Raw genomic sequence first — 25,900 nt, 5'->3', positions numbered from 1 at the left:
CTGATTTGATAAGTTTTTCATAGCAGTCTAATGCAAAACCTGCCGAAGCCAACCGCTGCCGAAATAGTCCGTCACCCTATTTGAAATATTTTATGTCCCTTCGCAACTATCGTAATGCATCTTGAAACGATTATTCTCGGCTGGTTTTGCTCGCGAGAAGGGGACTACACACGAGTAGAAAAGTAAGCGCGCGTGTGTGCACATGATCTCGGGAGCGAATGCGAGCAAGGAAGACAGCGAGGAAGAACGAGTAAATCGCAATATCGCTTCTCTATTCCTGCGTAGATTTCCACTGACCCAGTGGAATTAAGTAATTCGCTTTAAGACCCCGTACGAAGTGTAACTTGTACAAAAAGCTCATAAGACCGGTTGTTCGCTACGGGCATGAAACGTGGACAATGCTCGAGGAAGACTTACGAAGAAGACGGCCGGGGCGCAGCGGGCAAGATGGGTAGACCAGGAGGAGCGAGATTGGGCCAGGAGTACACGGTGTCCCGAGGATTGGAGAGCGGCAGCCAATAACTGAGTGAATTGGAGAAACTTTATTATTCAAGCCATGTCATTATGAGGGAATGCCAAATAATGAAATAATGATCGACTCAAAATATGAAACAAAAGTATTAGAAATGGCACAAAAAGCTAAAACAATGAGGAAAAACAAAACAAAAAATCAAGTTAACACAAAAAAGATGTCAAAAAAGGCAAGAAATGATAAAAAAGTTGAAAATGACAAAATAACTAACGTTAAAGGAGACATAAAAACGTCCATACAGATTGGACTCGATTCTGTCTCTATTTTTTTACTGTATACCTGCCGGACTCCGTTATACATACAGGGTGATTAATTCCTTGTTGGAGAATTCCAGAGGCTGATAGAGGGTCATATTCGATAAAAAAATAACTCCTATACACATAAGCCCCAACATTGATCTACTCGGAGTTGTTCAACTTTCAAGTTTGTTGAATATTCTTCCATAGAGTGGCTTTGACTTTAAGTGTTTAGCACTTAGAACAATTCTATCAGTTTCATTTAAAAAATGAGAATTTATTATTTTTAAGCCCAAATTGAACGTTTTTAACCGCTCTACAGCTCGTTCTCTGCCACCAACTCTTTGTCTGCTTTAGTTTCTGTGAAGTTACAATTTTAATGTAGCATTAAAAAACAAGTTATTATAAAAAATCGAAAATTGTCGTAAAAATTGTAATATTTTGGCATTCGTTGTGAAATTGTAAATCAAGATAAACAATATGATTTTAGAAATCCATGTAAAAATGTGTGACAGTCTGACAGAAAAAGCGTTATTTCAAAAATCGTATGTTAATTAGGTAAAATTTCGTTCTTTAATATTGCAAAATCGTGCCAATCAACGAGCAAATCTAAATTATGCCAGAACACCGTAACAATTGATGTGTCAATCTGCGTTATTGAAAGGAAAAACACCACGATTATAAAGCGCATTGATTACACAATTTTCTTTAAAATCTTATCATTCTGAAAATAATTTATTCGAAAGTTTCTGAGTAATCATCGTCGTGAATAATTTATTTTCGTGAGTCGTTCTGAATTTAATAAACAATATAACGTCAGTTAAAAAATCTTATAAAAACCTCAAATCCTAAAGAAAATTTTAACTACCACAACATATTTACAAGATAAAATAAAAAAATGATATGTTTATTACACATTTTACAAATAAGTCCACTCATACATAAATTACAACTCCTTCCTTACATCCCTGAGATTCTGAGCATGCAAGCTCAGCTTTGCCCGCACTCCTTTACACCCGTGCCGGTGCACATCAACGCTCTTTACGACCTGCTCCAAAAGCTGTCTGCTTTGGTCCAAATCTATGCCCATCTCCGCGGCTTCCTGATGAATACATCGCTTCAAATCTTCTTCGTCCAGAGGACGCAGAACAACTCGCTCGATATCGGCTTCGAGCCTTTCAATATCGTCAACATCCGCCACAAAACTGCCTCGAAACAGATACAGCGCCGTCAGCTGAAGCTCATCCCTGTCCGCTACCATCCGCAATCGAACATTAATTTTATTAACCAGCTCGACATCGCTAGCTTCAAGCTGATCAATTATGAACAAATTATGTCCACAGGCCAGTTCGGTTGGTGCGGATGTTTCATGTCTTAGCGAGTGCAAAAACGATTGAAACTTGGAGAACTGCCGCTTTGCAGTTAGGCCGCTCGACCACCGGTATCGGTGAACATTCAATCGCCACTGGAAGTTGGCCGTAATAACATCGGCCATCAGACTTTTACCAACTCCAACGGGGCCGATTAGAACAAGTGATGAAGCTTGACTGTGTCGATGCCTGTCGAAGAATCCCGCTATTTGAGCAATGGCAGCCTCCTGACCGACTACTCGTCTTTCCAGAGCTACTGTGACATTGGTCATATCCAGTTCCTGGCTGCAGTAGTCCTCTATACCGTACAGAAGTAACTGATACTGTTTCTTGTACTTTTTATAGAAGTCTTTTCGAAGGTCTTCCTGTACGACAACCGCAAGCATAACTGCGACCGTTACTGCGAGTGAACCAAAAAGTAACGAGCGGATACTCAATAAGCGTCGTAATGTTCCCGGGCTGCAGCCGTTCCCCTCCGAGTCATCACTAGTAAGTTTCCGAATTTTTGGTTTCACCTTGCCGTTGTTCAATTTTCGTTTTTTCTTGCTGGTAATGTGCACTGCCACTGCTGGTGCTGATTCCTCCGGAAGTCGGATAGGACCGGAGGTGTCAACATCCATGGGCTGCGGGGACGGAACGGTTGGTGGTGGCAGGGCAAACCGAAAATCGTAGTGTTTCTTTTCCGGACTTTGGTCGTCAAAAATGAACGGCACCGAGCGATCGTCCGACTGGAAGTTGGGGCAGGGAGTTTAGATTACGTTGCACAGTTTATTTGATTTAATATACTTACCATGGTTAAGATAAGATATAAAACAAAATCGATCGATTTATGGGAAGAGTAACGGTTTTCTTCGAGAGCCGATCGTCGAGGACCAAAATAAAATGAAAACAAGTGAAGTGCCAGTGGCAGCGCAAATACATTTGCGCCAAAGCAGAGGGGTGCCCGAATGGAAATCAAGGAAATCAACGATGAATGCGAAGTGTAATCGCTTATTTTATTTATTTGTTATTTTAGACATTTTAGACGACATTAACATTTTTGATGATTGTGATATTTTGGATATTCTTATTGTGTTTGAAATGTTCGAAAATGTTCGAAAATTTTCTATTTTTTTCTTGTTCGATGTCGTTGGCTGCACTTTTTTTGATCATATTAATTCAACAACGCTGGCTTTTATGTGCAGAATAAATATTTAGTTTGCAATGAAAAGAAAATAAGCGTCCGTCACGTAACCTCGAATCTACAGGATGAAGACAGATTTGTTCGTTTGTCCGTGATGTCACAAATGAATACTTTTACAATTCATTATAGCGTAACAGTGTTCGGTGTTTTTCTTGTTACAACCTAACTTAAACAGGAGAGCTCCCTGCGGTGGTGACGAAACGCTACACATCAAGTGTAAAATTGGCATTCATAAGTACCATCTTACCGCTTCTCTTAAGCTACACTCAAATAATTTTTGCACCCATAATATCTACAGCATTTTCGTTCGTTCGTTTTTTGTCTCTCTATCAAATTTTCGGTGTGATTCTTCTTCGCGTCCGTCCTATTTCTCCTACGCTTTTAGTTTTTTCACTTAGCTTTGCACACATTTTCCTTAGCTTCCAATTACTTCCATTTACGCTATATTTTTGTTGTAAAAAACTGCTGTCACAGCCCTCAACGCTGCGACAGCAAATATGATTCTTTGAGCAAAATTTCAACAAGTGTCCTCTTTTTTTCCTTTCTTTCCTCATATCTGGAATTCCATGCACACACTCAACCCACCCAATAAACAATAAAACAACCGAAAAACACACACAAACATACAACTTGCACCATCACATCAATGTTGTCAAAATTATCTGCAAATCGACTCAGTTTTTTGCTCTTCAAACACGGGAAAATCAAACCCCGAATGAGTCCACCGACAACAAGGAGGGGGAAGAAACGCCGAAGAAGTTGGATACCCCGACCACAACGACAGCAACAATGAACAATGAAATCCAAGTAGCATCGAGAGAGGAAACTCAGCCTAAGCGGGAAACCGTCGTTACGCTTAATCTACACTCCGTTAACGATACAAGGTAGTCTTGGGGGTCTTGCTCGGGCGTGGCAGTGACAGTAACCGAATGGAAAATGTAGAAAAACAAATCACAAAGAAAAGTCAAACCCTGGGAGCTACGACGGACAATTATTTTCTTACTTCTCTTTCGGTTACTTTGGTTGCCATTTTTCAATTCATTTGAACTCGAGTTGCTTTTTGAGTTGACCAGTTTCGCGGTAGGTATTTTTGCATGTTGTAACTTTTTTTTTGGAAGATGTCCCAGTCTGCTGAGTCGTGGTTGACAGGCAATTCAGGTATGTGGTAGTTTTATTCTCTCACTTATTTTAGCTCTCTTTGAATTACAATTGTAAAGCCTTGATATGATGCCTTCAGTAAGTAGTTTTCTATACTTATCATAGCCGTGCGCTAGGGGTGGTCTAGTAATCAAAATACCATTTGACTAATCGAAAACATTTCCCCCATCTAGGTTATAACCACCGTTGGCCCCCGGAAACCCCAGCGCCAATCATCGAACGCCAACTCTTCAATCGCTTCAGACTTCGACGGGGGTCTGCTCCCGGATGGACAACAGCAGCTCATCTCCGCTGGCCAACCGACGGGAGTCTCTTCTTCGCTGCAGAGTCCGGCCTCACCTTCTGTACTGCACAAAATTTGCCTGGAAACATCGTTCACCAGTCTTCAGTCACCCCTGGATCACAACCCCCCTAGTAAGGCTTCTTCCGTTGCGGGAAGTATCCTGGGGTTACGCAGCCAGCTCTCGAGTACCGTAGATGACAGCGGCATTCCGCAGAGTCTGTCCGGTCCCAGCGAGGCGACAACCGTGATATTGAACGATCCTCTCCACAGCCACTATCACAATCACCAACAGCCGAGGGCGTCCAGTTCGGCAAGCAATGCGACCACTGCCAAGACGGTCAACTTCAGCACATCTCCGAAGATACGAACGGCACCAGCTCCACCTGCAAGCAACAACTCCCAGAAGAAACCGAACAGCTTGTCGTGGAACGGCACCCGGCAGAACTCTTGCGAGATCAAGAAGATTGACCTCATCCACGACGATTGGTTCGGCCTGGCTCCACTAGCCAGTCCAGAAAGTTTGTCGGAACTATCCAGCATCAGCTCGCGGGCTAGTTTCGGAGCTAACCTAGCGTCCAGTATTGATCGGTACCTGGAGAAGATCACCGAAAGTAACGAGCGTGGACAGAAAGGTGACGGATCCGATCCCCTGCTGGAGTCCCAACTTCATACTCCCAAAATTATGCGGCGGACACCGAAGGTTAGCGGTAATCTGTCGATGTGTGCCGAGGACATGAAAACTATCAACAGTTACAAGCGGATGGGTAAGATCTTCGTGCTGAATCGCGCTCCCTCGGATAGTGACTCTACGATGGACAGTTATGAGTCGGCACATAACGTAATCGTTCTAGACGGTAACGGAATCATTGGTATGGAAGAACTTGGAGGCACCGCTGGGAGCTCACCGATCAAAGAGAACTCCAAATCGGCGGATAATCTAGACGAGTTCAACTCAAGGCAAGCGACAACGGGCAACGCTGGCAGCAGTAGTAGTGGCGGAACCAAAAAGACCTCATTTACCGTTAGTGATAGTGCGATCCAGCACGAATGCACCTCGAATTGTCCCTCGTGTCCCTGTCGGCGCTCGCCGGGTGGACCTTGTTGCCAGAAGTTCAATCATCGGGATTGCTACAACTACAAGTACACTTCGTTCAATATTTTTAAGTTCAACAGCAGCCGGGATCGGGAAGGCAGCATGCGGGATAGTAAAACGGCCAGCTCTAGCGACACTTATCATAGCGCGATGTCGTCCTTGACCGGCGACCTCGACCACAGTGGCACCAGTACAAATACCTTCAACTCTAGCAACAGTAGCAGCAGTAGAACCCTCCAGAATACCTGCCTAAAGCCGGGAGTACTAGAATCTCACTTCCCTGTCTACCCGGAGACAGTTTCCGACGAACGTCTGTCCCTGCTGTCGACGACCAACGAAGGCAGCCCCGTTCGACTCGCAACCGTAGCGACAATAAACAGCCAACGTTTGAGCCTAAAACATCAGTTCTGTCCAACCGGAAGCAGCAGCAACACCAACAAACGCCACAACGAGGAAGACCTGAATGCGTTCTCTCGCAATGAGTCCCTCCCGCTGTTGGCCAATCTGGTGGAAAAATCCTCCCCCACAAAGTACGTCCGCAAGAAGCATTCCGCAGTGTACCCGAGCGAAGTCGGCTATCCGTTCGCGACCGCAGGTTTCAGTGCTAGTGGTGGTGGCAGCGGCAGCAGTAATGGCGGTGGCAGCATCGCAACCATCCATTCGTCCTCATCGTATTCGTCCGTCAACACCTCCTCGTCGCCCAGTCGGCAAAAAACCCAGAAGAGCGAAAGCAGCGTATGAGATCCGAGCAGCAACAACGACAACGTCGACGAAACGATAGTCTGAGAATCTCGAACCAAAACCAAAAAAAATGAAAGTCAAACTCTAGTCTACTGTACTTTTCTTGTTCCCCTTCACTGATTTTAGGTACTGACGAGTAAAATAGTGATTTTTTATTGCTGCGTGCTGTGATTACTTTTAACTAATTTACTTCTGCTTTGTCAAAAGTATTCGAACCCTTATTCTCTGTTTGTTAAACATTTGACAACTTCCTAGCTGCCTACCTGCAATAGTGAACTTCGCAACAATTGAGATGAATGAGATGATGATGACCTTAAGTAATTGATTGATATGAACGACTTTAGGTTTCAGACTTTAGCTCATTAATTTCATTTCAGTTTCTGACATTAAGCGAAATGAATACTTAGTTTCAGAATTCTGCAAGAGCAGTAATGATTTTTAGAAATTTCAACCTGTTAACGTTCTGCTAGCCCCTGGTTGAGAATTGTTTTACTGTTGTCAAAACACCATCGTTCTTAATTTATCATCTCCCTGTCAGTGCCCAGATAACAAGCAATTAAATAAAAATAGTACTCCGGATTTGTTTGGAGAAAAATTGAAATATGGTTCGATAATTAAGGATGATTTTCGCGGATCCAGGATTTTTTTTTATAGTTGATAATTTTCCTAACTTAAGTCAAAAAACCACTCACCTGTTTGAAACCTTCCTAGAGTTCGAGGTCACCATCATCATCAGCATCCTTCTTCTCCAGTCTCTCGCATGAAAAGCTAGCCTTGTCGAAGTTGTGAAACTTGCGAGATCTAATCAGTTCTAGTCAGTGCAAAACGAAAGAAAAAATACGATAATGATGTGCCAAACCAACAGCGCATTTATTGGCTAAGTTAAACACTCACACAAACATACAACACACACACAGTAGGGGAATCAGAAAAAGTCAATTTTACTATACAAACCATAAAAGAAAAGAACACAAGAACCACACTTCTGTCGACAAATTGTGTGTTAAGCAATTGTGGAATGATAAACATACTAACTCTTTAGACACTAGCAAATATACAAATATTTCGAATTTCAGGAGAAATTACTATTGTAGAGCAGAAAAACTTGATATTAAAAAAACCTAGATGATCACGAGATATAAAGTTTAGAATTTTTACATTCAACTTCAACTTGTATTATAATTGTTACTATGATATCAGAACTACAAAGAACAACCAAAAAAAATAACAGAACCAGAGTTTAGCGCAAGACGAAATGTTAGAAAAAGGTCTGAATATTCTAAATTTTGTACATACGAACAGTCCTGCTGCGTAAAATTTATTAGTGCTGGAATGGAGAGTGAAAAAGGTAAACAAGCCAGAAGCAGCAGGATCGTTCACCCGAGAGACATGGAAACAATAACGAAATAAAACACACACTATACCCAATATAGCCAATCAGCCGCGGCACCTTGTCGGTCCCCGGTTGGTCCGGTTACGAACAAACAAATAGAAGGAAAAAAAACAAAACCAATTGAAGGACAGTTTTAGTGAAAGTAATTTGAGAGAAAGAGAAACGCACATTTTGTGTCGTTCCCCGTTTTGCATTATTACCACAAATAGTAAACCAGCTAACAAAAATCTAAACTAGTGAAATCTAAAAAAACAAACATGTCAACATTAACGATGTCAAATTGATTGGGAGCAGAACAAAAAATAAACAGACGTTTCAAATTAAAGTAAAGCAGTAAGCGAAATGATAAATTAAATATATATCTACTAAAATCCTCTCATATTGAATCAGTCAGAAACAGTATGATGCATTATTACTGTTTAGAGAAAATATATTTGTTAGTTGATTGAGATAACGAAGAAAGTGGAATAAATGATTCTCCTATCGAAAAGGTGTGTTTCGATTTTTGTGCCGAAAGAAAATTGCCTGTTAACTGTTCCAAACTATTTCAATCTTACACAAATACACATCGAGGCGCCCCTTACGAGCTCTGCGTTACCAACCGTTACCGAACATGACAACTCTCAACCTAAGACAAAACGTGACAGCTGGTCACCGTTACATTCAACCAATTTGAACCGGCTGCTGATTGGCTGAATTTGATAACGCAATCGTCACGTAGAAAATACAACGAGGTTACTTTTCACTGTAAAGCAGTGATGCTGGAGAGTCATAATTTAGCTATTATAATTGTTCATAAATAATGATGCAAAAGTATGCAAGGTACATGATATTACCGAGTAATGTATTTCACTGTTATAACTTTGAAAATGCATTGATTAATCGTTTATTACTATTTCGGTTGCAGTCCAAGAAACTTAGAAAGAAAAAAATTGGGTACCAAGAAACTTAGGAAGAAAAAATTTGATAATAGAAGTATGCTTTATTGAACATAAAATAATAAATAAGAATTGAGTATTATTCGCCTATATATTGCAATTTTAATTTGTTTTATTTTCATTGACCTGCACAAGTTGTTAAAAATAATCATTCTGGCATCAACGGTATGGAACGTTCAAAAAATTTCGACGGGGATGACGGCCGTTACGAAAAGAAAAATAAGAAGCCAGCTGTCGCGTCCTGTCTTAGCTCTCAACGCACAACTTGAACAGCTGATTGCGTGTAAATATAAACAAAACTCAGCTGTTATTCAATACAAAACCGGTGCTAAAACATTGTTTCCCCGAACATGATGAGCTTCTTCAAATCAGCCACCCGGAGTTACTGCCAATCAAATGTGAACCTGCTGTTGTCGCCGACATTACTCACAAGTAAATCCGACCAACAACGGTTAATCGAAAACCTGCGAGCGCTTCCGAAAATACGGATGAACTCGAAGCCACCCGATAAGCAAGCGGCCGTATTGATACCGCTGTGCCTGGTGGACGGTCAGATCAATCTGTTGTACACCCTGCGGTCGACTAAGCTGAACCAACATCGCGGTCAGGTGTCCTTTCCGGGTAGGTATCAAAAAAATAATTTGAAGAAAAATTCTAGAATGTGAAGATTAGATATATTTTTCAATAGAGTCTATTTTTGAAAACGCATTCATAAATTTATAATTTGCTATATTAAAAACGGTCTGTTAACCTGCGAGTCTGCACTACAAACTTTTATTAAATTTTTTTTTTTTTTTTTTTAAGGGGGGATTTGTTAGTAGCTTAAGTATTTATGATAAATATTAGTAAATAATGAGTATGTGTGTCCAATCACAAATGGTGACTTCTCAACACTGTTAAAAATTTGTAATTTTAATTGTTAGGATTTGTTTGCTTTCGCAATTAGGACTTATCATTCGTAGGGATTTAAACCTACTTGTCAGAAAAGGGGAAGTAAACTTACAACTAACTTAATTGCTAACTTATTGGCTATAAAGAGAGCTTATCGTAGCAATTGAGGATTGCAACGATTTTTGTCGAAAATTGTTAATAATTTTATTTGACATAGCTTCTAATGGTTCAACACCAGTAAGTCTATGTAATTCGAGTGTACCAAACCAAGGAGGACGCTTCAAAATCATTTTCAGAATTTTATTCTGAATCCTTTGAAGCGTTTTCTTCCTTGTTGAACAGCAACTTGACCAGATCGGTACAGCATAAAGCATTGCTGGTCTAAAAATTTGTTTGTAAATCAAAAGTTTGTTCTTTAAACAAAGTTTAGAATTCCTGTTAATGAGAGGATATAAACATCTCGTATATTTGATGCACTTGGCTTGTATACTCTCAATGTGCTCTTTGAAAATAAGTTTTTTATCATAAATTAGTCCCAAGTACTTAACCTTGTCGGACCAACTTAAAATAACCCCATTCATCTTGACAACGTGATTATTGTTCGGCTTGAGGAAAGAAGCCCTAGGCTTATGCGGAAAAATTATCATTTGAGTTTTAGAAGCATTGGGAGAGATTTTCCACTTTTGCAAGTAGGAAGAAAAAATATCTAAACTTTTCTGCAATCGACTACATATGACACGAAGACTTTTTCCTTTTACGGAAATGCTTGTGTCATCGCAGAACAATGACTTTGTGCATCCTGGAGGCAAATCAGGAAGATCTGAAGTGAATATGTTGTACAGGACTGGACCCAAGACTGAACCTTGAGGCACACCTGCTCTGACAGGAAATCTATCAGATTTTGAATTCTGATAGACAACCTGCAGAGTTCGATCAGTAAGATAATTTTTTAAAATTTTGATTAGGAAAATTGGAAAATTAAAAGTTTGCAATTTCGCAATCAAACCTTTATGCCAAACACTGTCGAATGCTTTTTCTATGTCTAAAAGAGCAGCTCCAGTGGAATAACCTTCAGATTTGTTAGCTCGTATCATATTAGTAACTCTGAGCAATTGATGAGTTGTGGAATGCCCATGGCGAAATCCAAACTGTTCATTTGCAAAAATTGAATTTTCGTTGATGTGTGACATCAGTCTGTTAAGAATAATTCTCTCAAACAGTTTACTCATTGAAGAAAGCAAACTGATTGGTCGATAACTTGAAACTTCAGCTGGGTTCTTATCCGGTTTTAAAATTGGAGTAATTTTTGCATTTTTCCATAATTTGGGAAAATATGCAATTTTGAAGCAGCGATTGAAAATTTTTACTAAAAATTCCATTGTGCTCTCAGGGAGATGTTTGATTAGTATATTAAAGATTCCATCGTCACCAGGTGCTTTCATATTTTTGAAATTTTTAATAATTGATTTAATCTCATTCAAGTTAGTTTCAATTATTTCTGCAGGTAAAAAATTCTGGGAAGAAATTAAATCAAATTGACGTGTGACTTCATTTTCAATTGGACTCACAAAATTCAAATTTGAGTTATGAACACTCTCAAACTGCTGAGCAAGTCTTTGAGCCTTTTGTTCATTGGATACAAGAAAACGTTCACCATCTTTTAAAACTGGAATAGGCTTTGAAGGTTTCTTAAGAATCTTCGACAGCTTCCAAAATGGTTTTGAATATGGTTTCAATTTTTCAACTTTAGTCTCAAAATTTTGATTTCTCAGAAGAGTAAATCTATGTTTAATCTCTTTCTGTAAATCTTTATAAATAGTTTTAAAAACAGGGTCACGAGAACGTTGATATTGACGTCTGCGGACATTTTTCAAACGAATTAGAAGTTGAAGATTTTCGTCAATTATTGGTGAATCAAATTTCACTTGAGCCTTTGGAACAGAATAATTCCTGGCATCAACAATTGCACATTTTAATGCGTCCAAAGCGGAATCAATATTCACTTCGTTTTGCAAATCAAGCTCATTATTGAAATTTCTCTCAATATGAGTTTTGTATCTTTCCCAATTAGCCTTGTTATAATTAAAAACAGAGCTCATAGGGTTCAAAACTGATTCATGTGATAAAGAAAAAGTTATTGGAAGATGATCAGAATCAAAGTCAGCATGTGTGATCAAATCACTACATACATGACTTTGATCTGTAAGCACCAAATCAATTGTTGAAGGGTTTCTTACAGAAGAAAAGCATGTAGGACTATTCGGAGACAAAATAGAATAGTATCCTGAAGAACAATCGTTGAATAAAATTTTACCATTGGAATTACTTTGAGAATTATTCCATGAACGATGTTTAGCGTTAAAATCGCCGATTATGAAAAATTTCGAACGATTTCTGGTGAGTTTTTTTTTTTTTTGAAATAATTTTTGAGCTCGCGTGTGCATTGAAATGGTAAATATGCTGCGGCAATAAATAAAATCCCAAGTTCAGTTTGAACTTCAATTCCCAAAGTTTCAATAACTTTCGTCTCAAGATGGGGAAGAGCACGATGTTTGATTCGGCGATGAATAACAATTGCAACTCCACCGCCGGAACCCTGAATCCTATCATATCTATGAACCACGTAATTGGGATCATATTTTAATTTTATGTTAGGTTTCAAAAATGTTTCAGTAATAATTGCAATATGCACATTATTTACTGTTAAAAAGTTAAAAAGCTCATTCTCATTGGCCTTCAATGAGCGAGCATTCCAATTTAATATTTTAATTGTTTTATTTAAAATCATTGCTAAATTTTAAATTAGAAACAATTTTAATAGTAAAATTTGTGCCTATTTGAATGGCTTCAAACATTGATTTTGCCTGCAACATGGCGTTCATAAGATCGAACATTGCCTGTTGCAAAAAAGAAAGTTTACCTGCCGTAATAGGCCCCAGGCAGTTGACATTAGAAAAAATATTTTCGGCAGCAATATTAGCTGGAGTGATAGGTGTACAATTATTTTCTAGCCTGTTTTGCTTACCCATATTAACGGTCATTTTCGAACTACCAACACTAGGCGGTATAATGTTCGAACTACCTGTAACCTGTGCATAAGTTAAACGGGTATGCAAAGGAGTAGGTAAACTATCCGTCACTGGTACGCTTGGAGAATTTTGTTTTGAAGTTGGTTTTAATTGAGAAATTGAATTTTGTTTACCTTGCCTTGCCTTAACAATTGCTAAACGGACTGGGCATTGATAATAATTTGACATATGGTTGCCGTTACAATTCGCGCAGCGAAAATTTTTACTCTCTTTCACAGGACATGTGTCCTTTTTGTGAGAAGAGTCTCCACAATTAAGACATTTTTGGTCCATGTTACAGAATTTGGAACCATGGCCATAACGTTGGCAAGTACGGCATTGGGTGATATGCTTTTCACCTCCGCCATACTTCCTATAAATTTCCCACTTTACACGCACATTATACAATGCATGTGCTTTTTCAAAAAATTTTAAGTTAACCTCATTGCGGTTAAAATGAATTAAATAATTAACAAGGGAAATTCCAGTTCTCTGACTGTTTTCGCCTCGTGATTTTTGTTTCATTAGAATTACTTGGGTAGGGGCTATGCCAAGTAATTCTGTTAAAGTAAGTTTGATCTCGTCAACGGTTTGATCGTTGGTGAGACCTTTCAAGACAACCTTGAACGGCTTGGCGTTCTTGGTGTCATATGTAAAAAATTTGTACATCTTGTCAGTTAAATACTGAACAAGACGATCACGACCCTTTACTGAGTCGGCTAATAAGCGGCATTCACCTCTACGGCCAATTTGATAGGTAACTTTAACGTCAGAAACAAACGTTGAAAGTTCCTTTTTGAATATATTAAATTCAGAAGAAATAGTTATCACAATAGGTGGAACTTTCTCCTTTTTTAAAGATTTTATATTTTGTATAGTTTCATTATTGGTAACTTCCATTTCACCAGCTTCTTGCTCAGGAAAAATATCAAAAGGATTGTCACTACAGACACTCGATGTGTCAGAAAGAGATGCCTCTCTTTTCCTCCCCGCAGCGATGCGAGGTTTCTTTTTCCGTCCAGCCATTTCAGGTGATACGAAAAAAGTTAAAACAAATGTTAAATTTAAAAGTAGGTAGTCTTGAGAAAGACTGATGGGAAATAACTTTCAGGTAGTCTTTAAAAGACACACTGACAAAACACAAACTTTGAAGCTATAGGCAGTCAAAGACCAGTCCACAAGCAACCGAAAAAACGTCTGATCTGTAGGACAGTTCAAGACGCACTGATTCAGGTGTTCATTGTAGTGCTGCTTCCACCTGTCGATCACAATCCGTCATGATTCCGACACATTTTAGCTCGTGCCACAAAGCCTGCGTGAGAAGGGGTTTAGTTTCTTACGTGTTTTTGAGAACGATACAGCTGCTCTGTGGTAGCCAAGCTCGAGAGTCGCCATAAGATTAACTGCGTGATGATCGAACATCAATCTCTTGCTCGTGTCATCATGTATTGGTGTTACTGGCAAATATGGTATTCGATAGTATGGTGATACTATAGGGTGTCCCAGTTTATATAAAATACAGTTATGTACGCAGAGTCGTCTACCACATCCCCCTTTTTTACAAATTTGAATATATTTGAGATATAATTTAGCACACTAAGTTATTTAAGAAAATAGTGTTACGTATATAAAAAGTATACTTATTCTGATGGGCTGAACGGACGTTTGGGCTTAATGATACGCCGCGATCGGCGTACTGCAGACTCGTCTACTCCTAGAGCAGAAGAATGTGAAGTGTCTAGTTCCGTTAGCTCGGGTCCATGTTCTGGCTCTGGTCGTGATTCTAATTCTGGTTGGAAGGATGGCACGTCGGTGCTCTCGTCAGATGACAAGGGTAACTTTTTCAGATGAGATGTGTTGCGGTCATACTTCCTTCCATTGTGATGAGATTGCACGGTTACGTTTGATCCATTTCTGTTCAGCACTGTGAACTTCTCTTTCAAGAAGTTGGCTGCCAGTTTGTTCGTTGGAAGCAGGTTTCTCATTAGAACGACATCTCCCTCCTCTATATCACTTGGCTTTGCTCTACGCCTGGTATCTTCTCGCTCTTTCTGTAGCATCTTTTTCTCGAAATCCCGATCTCGAAAATCAGAGCTTGGCGGAGTTGTTTCTAGGTCGTCGATTTGAGGTAGCTTGGATCGTAATTTTCTACCCTGAAGAAGCTCGCTACACGCAAAAGTTTAAGTCTTGTACAATCATTGTGTCTTCCCGATTCGCACAAATGTTGCACAGAAATCGCACAATAAATGTGTGAAACGCATAACGCAACAGTTGTACTGCGAACACATTGACATAGATTGAAATCAGAATATGTATCATATACCGACACTTTATTCCTCACATCGAGTGTATTAGTGACTGCTCTTTTTCTCTTGCTCGTAGATTTTCCATGTAGGGTAGGGAACGGCTTAAGCAGTGGCGCCTATTTTAATCAGTCGTAGAAAACAGGCCTTAAACTCCTAGATTTTGATCAAAATCGAAAATTTCAATGATGGAAATGAAAACTTTTTGTGTCGAGCTGTCTTACGAATATAAGAAATACCGTTAATCACGAAGAAATCACACAGAAATCACCATTCAAAATAAATCGTCCTAAATTGCAGCCATTCAAAAGCCACTTCGGGTGCTGAGAAAAAACGCCTGCAAAACAAATGGAAACTGCTTAAAATAGGTTCGGGGTGATTGGAATAGTGTCCCTCGATTGGTAACTTAAATTGATTATTGTTGAAGTTTTCTAACTTAGTTCTACAATGTGAAAACAAGTTCTGACAGAAAAAAAGATAGAGAACAGATTGATATACTTCTGTTTGGATTTCACCCAACACATTTCGAGTATTTCGTCTCAATACACAGGCGGTTCCTGAAGCTGCTTAGAATAAGTTCCCTACTCTACGTGCGACGAGACTAGATACGTCATATATAATTTGCAGGTTGCTCTTTCGCTTCTTTTTCGGTTCGGGTTGCGACGCGCAAGGCGATGTCTCGTCGCTTACGAAATGAGCGAGACACCCGTGCTGTACATACTAGATGCCAGTGTTGTTAGTTCACTCATACTGTCGATGCGTGCTTGCTGATATTCAGAGGAATGCATGAAGAAGAAAAAGTATCTCGAAAGCGTGTGTGCAAAAGACTTGAAAAGCGTAGCATATGTCTCGTCCTCAAGCAGAAAGGAGGAGAATGGTTTTGCTTCTCGCTCGCTTTGCAATGCTGCTTGATACCAGTTGAAACTGTTTAGGTGTAGTAGTTTGGAGCTGCCAAATACATTGGAGAAACGCTAGAGCATTAATTGCGTTATGCCCAACACGCAATCATTGTACTGGTTCCGAATTACATCAACAATTGCGCTAAAAACGCACAATTTTGTACTGGTTTCGCACCATTCAACTTTTGCGTGTAGGTGCTTTCCCAGTTATAGTATGCGGAGTGTTATCATAAAGCTCTAGAAAACTATCAAGTTCCGCTTTCCAACCATTGTAGAGGGCATGAGCTATTTTCATCCTCTTGAGAAGCGACCGATTCTGTCTTTCGACCTCTCCATTGGCCTGTGGCCAATAATGTGACGTATGATTGAGATGTATTCTAGCTTCCCTGCAGTATTCATCGAATTCCGTTGATACGAATTGCTTCGCGTTATCTAAAGTTATTGTTCTAGGCAGACCCCATGTTTTGAAAATCTTCTTCAAACGCTTCACAGTCTCTCGTGCCGTTATTCGTTGCATGATTTCGATTTCCATGTACCGGCTATAATAGTCAATGATAACTAGTAAATATTCTGATGACGGCATTGGTCCCAGAAAATCTATCGCTATATCAATCCACGGTTTTTCTGGGAGCATACGGCGCGTCATGGGCTCCAGAGGGTTCGCTATTTGCACCAACTATCACCCTTCGCATGTTTCACATGTCTTCACAGAATCTTTATCTATTCCTGGCCACCAACATTTGTCCCGGAGCCTTCTTTTCATCATTGACTGTCCAGGGTGTCCCTCGTGAGCTAGTTGGCACATTCGAGAGCGCAAACTTTTTGGAATTACGAGTTTCGTCCCGCGCATTACAAGGTTGTTCATGTGAGAAAGTTCCAGGCGAAAAGCCGAATACTCTTTCAAATCTTCCTGATTCCAGCTATTGTTCGTAATACACTTTATCAGTTCTTGAAGCTCTGGATCAGACGCTGTTGCTGTGATGACTTCAGATATGTCGATTGCTGCTGATTCTTGAACCGCACGAATCATACATTCTGTTCCTGTGTCATATTCATCGCAGACTTCCGGAAAAGAGAGAGAGGATAAGGATTCAGCTACAACGCGTCGTATAAAGACTTCTGATTCTTCACTCCAACCACGATCATCCACGTGAGCTGCCAGTCTTGACAAGCAATCAGCTAGATTTGCTGATCCTTTGCGGTAAACAACATTGAATTTGAAAGCTTGTATTCTCAACAACCAGCGTTCTATGCGAGCGGTAGGCCTAGATGAAATCGAAAACAATGTTTCTAGGGGGCGGTGGTCAGTCTCCAACTCAAAAGTGATACCCAACAAATAATGTTTGAAGCGCTCTACGGCCCATACGATGCCCAGAGCTTCCTTTTCAATAGGAGGATACGTTTGCTCAAGATCCGTGAGGCTCTTAGAAGCATAGCTAATGATACGTGGCTGGTTGTTATTGAATTGTATAAGAACGACTCCAAGACCTACACCTGATGCATCGGTTATCAGCAAAGTCCGATCTTCGGGATTGTAGTAGCCTAAACTACCTGCGGACCCTACAAGAGCTTTAATTTTGTCAAATGATTGTTGGTGTTTAGGGAGCCACTCAAACGTAACGTCTTGCTTCAATAATTGTCTCAAAGGGTCGTTAACGGTTGTCAAATTAGGAATGAACCTAGATATGAAGAAAGAAAATTGTCCAAATATTCAAAGAATAACCTAAACCACCCGAAATTCTTACCTAGACACGTATGTGACCAACCCCAAAAAGCTCCTTAGTTCTTCCTTCGTTCGGCTCTACAAGCCACAACCAATTTAACTTTATCTTCACTTGCAGATATTCCATCCGCTGACAAGTTGTGGCCCAGAAAAATTACCTCTCGTTGCCTAAATTTGCATTTATGGTCATTTAGTAAAATGACTCGCATTCTCGCAACACACTAAGTGTCTGTTTCACTGCGGAGTCATGGTCCTCCTCCGTTTACTGTTTACTCTCGTTCACTGCCGGACATCGTTGTCCTGGACGGTGTAAGTCGTACCCAAAGCGCTGGCATAGTGATTTCCGCTCTGTTTGACTGGTGCGGTGTCCGGTATTGTAGTCGTTGCGGTGATTGCTGCGATAGTTGATGCGATTTACTGAAGTCTCGATTCCTTTATTGTTCATCCTGGCTGATTGGTATCGAACCGACTGATGAGCATTCACAATTTTTATGGTCTCATCAAGCGTCAGTGTTTCCTTCTCTAACAATTTCTGTCTGAGATCGTCCGAGGTAAATTGTACGATTTTGTCAATTATGGCAATGTGCCGGCTTTCAGTTTCGGTCTTTCCGAAACAAATTTTCTCGGCCTTTTGCTGCACCCGCAAAGAAAATTTCTCGATTGACTCGCTTTCTTCTGGGGCTAGAGATCAAAACAAAAACCGCTCAAAGCTGTCGTGATGTTTGGGTGAGAAATGTTGATTCAGCTTCTCTTTTGCAGTTTCATATGGGTCTACCTCTGGGTCAGCAGCGTCATCACTGATACCAGGCAATCCGAAATACGCACATTGCAGCTCCAGACCACCCATTGCCAAAAGTTGCATCTTCCTTCTTTCTCCGTCATAGACGTTTGCAGCCGCCATAACACTTTCAAACCATCTAATCCACATACTCCAGGCACTGCGGATTGCTGATGCCGGCAGATGCTTGTATTTAAAGTGCGGCAAGTTGTACGAAGCGGGGCTGAAGAACTGAAAGCTTTGTTGTATGGCCTGACGATTTGCACCATTTTCTCCGTCACCTTCCATCGTACTTTGTATTTATAGCCGTCGAAACACTTCACAATTCTTTTGCAAGATAAAAAAAAAAAAACAAAACAAAAATACTTAGCAGAACGCTCTTATGAAGTCTATGACTAAAAACAACAATTGGAATGCTCGTCAAACCGTAATTTAATCGGTAACTAATTTCGCTGCCCGTAATTTAATCGGCTTACGTATTGCGTAACATTTGGGGAACCGTATTTCAATCGGTAAACATATATGCACGGAATATTTCCTCTCCAATCATATTCGGCTCAACCATTATTCAATCGGTAATCCTCGCAACCGTAATTGAATCGGTTTTTTTTCGTCGACTCAAGTCCTTTTCTACCGTAACTGAATCGGTATACATCTACTTGATCCGTAATTCAATCGGTTATTTCACATTTTAGCAGGTATTCATTCGACATCGCCATTACCTACAACCGTATTGAACTTGACGCATAACACCATGTTTTATCCTCTTTTTACACCCTCACACTTTCAATCGTTTCACTCGGACAACGAAATAATTATTTTCTCGCAAATCTGCACACACACTGTTACAAGATAACTATATCTATTCCAGCACTGCCGACCAGCAATTTTCGGCTTGCAAGCTGTCTCGTTCCAACACACCGCGTCTAACTTTCTTCTATCCAGAGAGAAACAAAATGGTGACCGCTTTGCTTCAGTTTCCGGTTTAACCACGTTTTATTTCATAATTTTCAACATAAGATCACTGATTCTATGCAGATGATAATTATTTTTTTCCTCTCACTTTGCTTTAGAACCCAATGAACTGGTCAACCTGCCAGTTTTTTTTCATGTTCACTTCAATCACTTCAATTACTAGTATCACTATCGACGCTAATTTATTTCCCAACCCTATGAATAATTTATTTAACTTTACCTCTAAAAGCTAAACGAAACTGAAACTTCCCGATTTTCCACACGATTTTCCGATTTTTACTACTTTCTCCTCGTCGCCAATATTTGTGGTAGCCAAGCTCGAGAGTCGCCATAAGACTAACTGCGTGATGATCAAACATCAATCTCTTGCTCGTGTCTTCATGTATTGGTGTTACTGGCAAATATGGTATTCGATAGTATGGTGATACTATATGGTGTCCCAGTTTATATAAAATACAGTTATGTACGCAGAGTCGTCTACCACATGCTCCATTTTCTCACACTCCAGCTCTTCCATGCGGCACTTTTTGTCCTGAAAAAGATGGGTATGCTGTCCTCGTTTCTATTTGTATCGACTCACGTTATGACGGGTCCTCTGCTTCAGCAACAATGCCCACGCTCCATTCTTCTCGTCTAGTATTGTTTCAAACCAGCTGTAACGTCGATTCTGCCTTCACAGTACTCCAACAGTCTTTCAGAGGGGCTTTGATAAGCTCTCTCGCATCTGGCAACGCTGCCTCGAGGTTTTGCGCGTGTTAAGTAGCAATTTCGGGGATCTGTCGTGGATGAAAATCTGATTCGTTATGAAGTTTTTCTTTCGAAAACCAGCCTGGTATTCACCGATGAAATGTTCCGCCAGAAGTCTCAATCTCAAGAACAGTATTCGAAAAGTATGTCTCTATGATTTCTGCAGTCTAGTCGATAACCCTTCTTGTAGATAGGGCGAATGAGGCCTTCCAACCAGTCGTTTGATCTTTTTGTCATCCGGCCAGATTCTCAACATGATCCGGTAAGTGGAAACTTTGCGTCAGCTCTCTAATCGCCTCTTTACCTTCGCTTGGGTTGGTCGTCGCTATTAGTTCTAATACTATTCTTGTCCCGCTCTTCTTCATCCTTTCCATTCTGTAGTACCTGGAATTATTCTCTCCACCTGGCTGCAACAGTCGGTTTATCTGTCAGCAGGTTGCCGTCCTTGTCATTACACATGGCCAGCATAGGAAAGCTGTTGCTTCTGACTTTGTCGACTGTTCTGGAGAAATTTCGCATGTCGTTTTTCTGCATATCTATACTCTATGCTGGCGAGCACTTGTTCATCGTACTCGCGCTTTTTCCGACGGTCAGCTCTTTTTTCGGTAGCATCTCTCTTTATTTCTACGCGTAGCCACTATGAGCATACTCTTCCGTCACTCTTCGGCAGTAAGCATCGAACCAGCCGTTACGTTGTCTCTCGCGCGTCGTACCTACCACTTCTCCCGTAATCGTTTCGAAAGTACCAAGCATATTTTTCCACAGCACATCTATATTTTCTACGCTCTCCCTCTGTTGTCCTACGATCCATTAATCCAGCTCTCTGACGTAATAAACTGACACGCCATCCGCTTTCAACCGCTGGATGTCATAAACTCATAACACATCGTCTTGACGTATCTTACATAAGACGAGTTAGTGTAGTGGTCAGAGTCGATGTTCGGTTCTCGAAAATACCTAACAACTGTAATGCCTGAAATGTGTAGAGAACAGGTGTTTCTATTTTCTTTTTTGTATGTATATTGTATCAAATTTATTCGACACTGTGTTTGTCTCAATAAATAAAATTTAGACTGGGTATACATAAAACATGACATAAAAACACATTCTAAATCATCCAAACTCTCCTTAATCGATTTCTGACGACTCCTCAAGCTCGAACACAGACTCCACCGCAAAAAAAATTCGAATGAAAGCTAGACTGTAACATGGATGACTGCCGCAACGTTCACTTTACAGCTTAGAAGCTTCGCTACGAATACGTGCCGATTTAGTTTTCATCTGTACGATGTGTTCAGCATGCATCGCTGTGGAAAGGGTGGCAAATTTAATGGTTCACAGCAGGTTATGCAAAGCTATTTTAAGAAATCGTTTTTAGAGACACTCGATGCGATGTTGCCAAATAAGATCATGGGGAGTCCAGATTCTAGGATGTGTCTCACTAGTGAGCCGTTGCAAATCGTTCGAATCGCGAGCTATCTTGAAGATAAATCCCAGCTGTCGGTTTGCTTTAGAAACTGTCGAGGAGTAGTGGAGATTGAAGCCCAGTTTTGGGTCAAGTAGAATACCCAGATCAGTCACACGATCTCCGTAACATTTTCAATAGAGTAATTGTATAGAGTTGGGTTTATAAAGCGGTGGAACGTCATCACCGCCGCACACTTTGGAGCACCAGGTCAACGGAAGTATTCAGTGATGCCAGAAGACGCTGATAATCCTCGATAGAGTAAACTATAACATACAATTTAAAGCCATCTGCATGAATGAGCTTGCATCTAACTCCTCAGGTATCAGGTAGATCGGGTCAAAAGCCATGGCTTATAACGGCACGCTCCCTTCACATGTGGAGAATTTGGATTGCATCTAACTCCTAATAGAGCTGCCACATCGTTGAAGAATAGCGTGAACAGAAGTGAGCCCAGGTTGCTTCCTTGTAGTACCCCGAAAGTACTAATGAAAGCTGAAAAGACACATGAGGCGTGTTGCACCCGAAGGGTTCTTTCAGTCAAGTACGAGTTCAACCATGCTCGGATGCTCCTAATCGTGAAAGCTTGCTTAGCAGGATTTGATGATCGATCATATCAACTGCTGCTTCCAAATCCGTACTACTTTTACTCTTTTCTTAAACGCGTTGATGCATGTACTAGTAAAATCCAGAAAGTTAGTAGTATCCGGTCGTCCGGGAATAATTTGGGTGCTTCCAGGTGTGCTCCCATATATTCAAACGTAAAAAGAAGGTGCTTCAGTTGGACATTTCTCTAAGGGGGCCTCACACATATCATTGATCGACGAATGAAGACAGTGTTCACCAATGATTGAACGAAAGAAATTCTTTTTCCCGATCTGTGCGTTTGGTGCCTTTGAGCACTCGCCATAAGTCCGCTCGAGCTTATTGCAGAACTTGTGCTTGAGGTTGTCGGGTTTATCGTTGGGTAAGCGTTGATTAGGCTGTAGTTGAAAAAATTGCCCATATTCCATAACACTCATATACGATCCTCTATTCTTCTGCGAAACCGACGACTCGTTCTGCTGGCAATTGAACGAGGTGTGTGCAATAGGGTCTGCTACATAAAAACTTCATTTCTTCAAAATTTAACCAATGATCTTTCCTGTATATCTGTCTCGTTCATTATTTGTGGGCTCATAGTGTTCGGTATACTGCCTCACCAGGGCTGCGATGGTAGGTATCTCTTTGTGGGGCTACCACATTCTGAAAATAAAGGAGAAATAACGTCATACTCACGGAAAGTATTAAAAAGTCTCACATCCTCCTCAGTCTCCGTGTTCATTGCACTGCTTTGCTCTGTTTTTATTTTGCATTTTTACAGATTAACCAGATTCGTACAAAAATACATGGTTCACCTGGTAGTCAAGGAATCATGAAATGATTATAAAATAACGACAAACTGTCGAAAAATAAACATAAAATCTGTACTTACATCACAAGCTATGAATAATTAATATATAAATCATGATTTTAAAATTCAACCAAACTAAAATCACGATTTTTCACATCACAGGCGGCATCAAAGAGCCAGCGGACGCCAACTTCGAAGCATGCGCTGTCCGCGAAACCGAGGAAGAAATAGGCATCCCACGGAGCACCATCCAAGTGTGGGGTTGCGGCAACGTGCTGGTTCCGAACTTCGGACCGACTATCACTCCGGTCGTAGGTGTAATCAGCGCCTACAACCCCAGCATCGTTCGGCCCAATCCAGACGAAGTGCATAAAGTTTTCACCGTACCGATCGAGGTGTTCCTGCATCCGGACAACCGGAGGCATACACAGTTCCGCGCCGGCTATACGATACCACTTTTCCTTGGCGGTGAAGAAGCCGTCTGGGGAATGACGGCAGTGTTGACGCATCTCTTTCTATCCGCTCTACTACCGAAGGAAGTCTACCCCAGAAAAGTTCCCTTCCTAAGGCAGTACAGTAGCTGATGGGTACGGAATTTTTAGGTTTAGTTTGTTAGGCTAGATAAACCGATGTTTCAGCGACACATTTCATGTCGAAAAAAAAACATTTATTTTTATTACTGTTTTCCAATTACAACAGCATGTATAAAACAAGTTGTAGTAAATAAATTACAACAAAAAAGAAATAACTCTGATCAGTTTTACGTTTTATTTCATTTACTCTTTTCACCTAAGCAAGTCCGCCGATGTGGGTGTATTTTCTCTGTCTGATAACGTAATCGACCTTATAGGAAATAAAAGTTGCTTCGAATTCTTTTTTGTCTGCAAATAAATTTTGAATTATCTCGTGATTTATTTACACAACTGCAAACGAGTGTTTTTTTTTGTCTTAATTTTACACAATTAAATTGCTTCGATAACTTCGTTTCATTTTTTCTTGTATCAACTTAACAGTATAATGTTTGCTGCTAGTTTTACCTAATCCAACTACACTTTTATTCAAGTTAAAAACGTACAAATTGTGATTTTCATCGCTGTGCTGTGTTCTGGTTTGTTTCTGTTCTTATGTTGTTAGTGTAAAGATTCGTTGAATGTATTCGATTCGGTTGGTTTTAGGATGTTCAAAAGAAAATAGTAAAGATAGGAATTTTTTTCTTGACGCAATGGCACATTTTATAGTACCCTGGAAAAAAAGAAATAGATTCAATAGGATGCTGCAGAATGGTTAAAAAGCGGTAAGGCATTTTTTTTGGAAAAGAAATTCAACAATTTTGAAACAAGTAAAATTGTTGCACATAAGTTCATTACATTATTTATTTCGCGCTGCTTTAGCTGGCGTGTGTTACTTCTCTCGTGTCTTTTCTCTCTACCAACACGGTAAGATTAAAAATATAGGATAATAAACAATGAATTTATCAACTAAATTCTACTTAGATTAATCTTTACATTTGTTTTTTTTATTAACTCTCTTCTCCAGCTCCAGCTGAGCTGTCGGTATGCTGTTCTACTTAAATCCATTCTCATTCTACTCGCCGTCGATCTAAGATGGCCATGGGGAAACGAAACAAAAAAAAAACTGAATAGTTGGTAAAGTAGAGCTTGTAAGCGCATTTGTCGGCAGCACGGCTGCCAACACACGTGGTTGGAGTTGGTTGGTACTTCTGACGGATTCTGGAACCGTTATAATCCGGCTTTTGTAAATGGTTATCAAAAATGTATGTTTAGTCCGTAATCATCGTTCCTCAGTTTATGGTGTTTTTGTTTTTGCGGGGGTTACCCTAAAGATACTGTCCAGATCGCACCCAATTTTATGCGACGTTTGCTAGTCAAGGCTCCTCTCCTCTCTAGTGCTCATTTAAATCAATCGGGATCGACGTGGTAAACGTTGGCGTCTCCAGCTCCTCGTGTTTCTTCATCTTCAGCATCTGTGGGGTGCGTGGAAAGGTGGAAAAGTGGTGGGCGGAAAGAAAAACAAAATATTCATTATTGCACTGTATACTTATCGGCTTTCTTTTCTCCAGTTCACTTAGCGATTTGGAAGTGCACCTTAACCGTCTACCCGAATGGAACGCAAAGCATGCACGCGCGTTATACAGAGAAAAAAGCAAGTAACAAAAAAAAAACAACACCAACTATTGATATGGAAATAAATAAGCCACAGTTTGTTGCACTTGTGAGTGAGAAATGACTATGATACAATGATACGGTTTCGCTTTACGGACCGTTGAAAAACAACAGAACAACAACAACGCACACCACGTGGAGTAGGAGCAGGGTAGCACCGAATGGACAAATAAAGCGATAGTGAAAGTGAGAGAAGCAATACCGCGACCAGCAGCCTGACCGCGGCTGGGTGTGTCAATCAAATTTGATTAAACGATAATGTTTTCGGATTCTTCGAGAGCATCGTCACGCCCCTTGTGTTACAATAAACTCATGGATTTTCAATTAAACCTTTTGCGAAGCAGCTGGCCGTAAAATAAGTACATAATATCATAAAATTTGCACGGAATTTGTAGATGATTAACTTCTGGTTTGAGCAACGCCAGAGGGACGTTAAAAGGTCGTAAAAATCGGTGACATTCCTTTCCGCTTATCGTTAACGATCTCAAACAGCTTGTGGAACAGTACATTAAACCAAAGCACCCTGACCCATTTCCGGTACCTACAAC

General features: G+C 40.4%; 4 protein-coding genes and 1 long non-coding RNA gene across 14 annotated transcripts in view; 2 read left to right on the top strand and 3 right to left on the bottom strand.

The window, feature by feature from the left end:
* Positions 1–8,479, top strand: part of LOC129725208 (diacylglycerol lipase-alpha) — a 152,533-nt gene extending 144,054 nt beyond the window's left edge. For all 9 annotated transcript variants that reach the window (XM_055681397.1, XM_055681316.1, XM_055681229.1 and 6 more), the window contains one exon: positions 4,653–8,479. In XM_055681397.1, the coding sequence (XP_055537372.1) occupies positions 4,653–6,596 (1,944 nt within the window). In that variant the 3' untranslated portion in view covers positions 6,597–8,479. The remainder of the gene's footprint in view (positions 1–4,652) is intronic.
* Positions 1,554–3,075, bottom strand: LOC129725568 (uncharacterized). Its single transcript, XM_055681598.1, has 2 exons — positions 2,929–3,075; positions 1,554–2,866 (listed from the first exon to the last, which is right to left on the bottom strand). Exons 1-2 carry the CDS (start codon positions 2,929–2,931, stop codon positions 1,715–1,717), a joined length of 1,155 nt encoding a protein of 384 aa, XP_055537573.1. The 5' UTR covers positions 2,932–3,075; the 3' UTR covers positions 1,554–1,714.
* Positions 8,480–9,169: 690 nt separating the features above from the next.
* On the top strand, positions 9,170–23,892 carry LOC129727419 (mitochondrial coenzyme A diphosphatase NUDT8). The gene is made up of 2 exons (XM_055685250.1): positions 9,170–9,548; positions 23,332–23,892. Exons 1-2 carry the CDS (start codon positions 9,278–9,280, stop codon positions 23,751–23,753), a joined length of 693 nt encoding a protein of 230 aa, XP_055541225.1. The 5' UTR covers positions 9,170–9,277; the 3' UTR covers positions 23,754–23,892.
* On the bottom strand, positions 21,290–23,331 carry LOC129727425 (uncharacterized). Its single transcript, XR_008728524.1, has 3 exons — positions 23,251–23,331; positions 23,077–23,173; positions 21,290–23,021 (listed from the first exon to the last, which is right to left on the bottom strand). It is a non-coding gene; the product is annotated as an uncharacterized LOC129727425 (long non-coding RNA).
* Positions 23,802–25,900, bottom strand: part of LOC129727404 (chloride intracellular channel exc-4) — a 42,303-nt gene continuing 40,204 nt past the window's right edge. For both annotated transcript variants that reach the window (XM_055685230.1, XM_055685238.1), the window contains one exon: positions 23,802–25,153. In XM_055685230.1, the coding sequence (XP_055541205.1) occupies positions 25,073–25,153 (81 nt within the window). In that variant the 3' untranslated portion in view covers positions 23,802–25,072. The remainder of the gene's footprint in view (positions 25,154–25,900) is intronic.

Source organism: Wyeomyia smithii, chromosome 1 (genome assembly GCF_029784165.1).
Source record: "Wyeomyia smithii strain HCP4-BCI-WySm-NY-G18 chromosome 1, ASM2978416v1, whole genome shotgun sequence".
Classification (NCBI taxonomy): domain Eukaryota; kingdom Metazoa; phylum Arthropoda; class Insecta; order Diptera; family Culicidae; genus Wyeomyia; species Wyeomyia smithii.
Note: the sequence above shows the minus strand (reverse complement) of the source record. Positions and strands in the feature narration are given on the sequence as shown.

What these genes read in the sequence shown, in the direction of transcription:
- LOC129727419 (XM_055685250.1), top strand. Translation starts at nt 9,278, where the DNA reads ATGATGAGCTTCTTCAAATCAGCCACCCGGAGTTACTGCCAATCAAAT. An exon ending in CGGTCAGGTGTCCTTTCCGG is followed by an intron (nt 9,549 to 23,331) that starts GTAGGTATCAAA and finishes TTCACATCACAG; the next exon opens with GCGGCATCAAAGAGCCAGCG.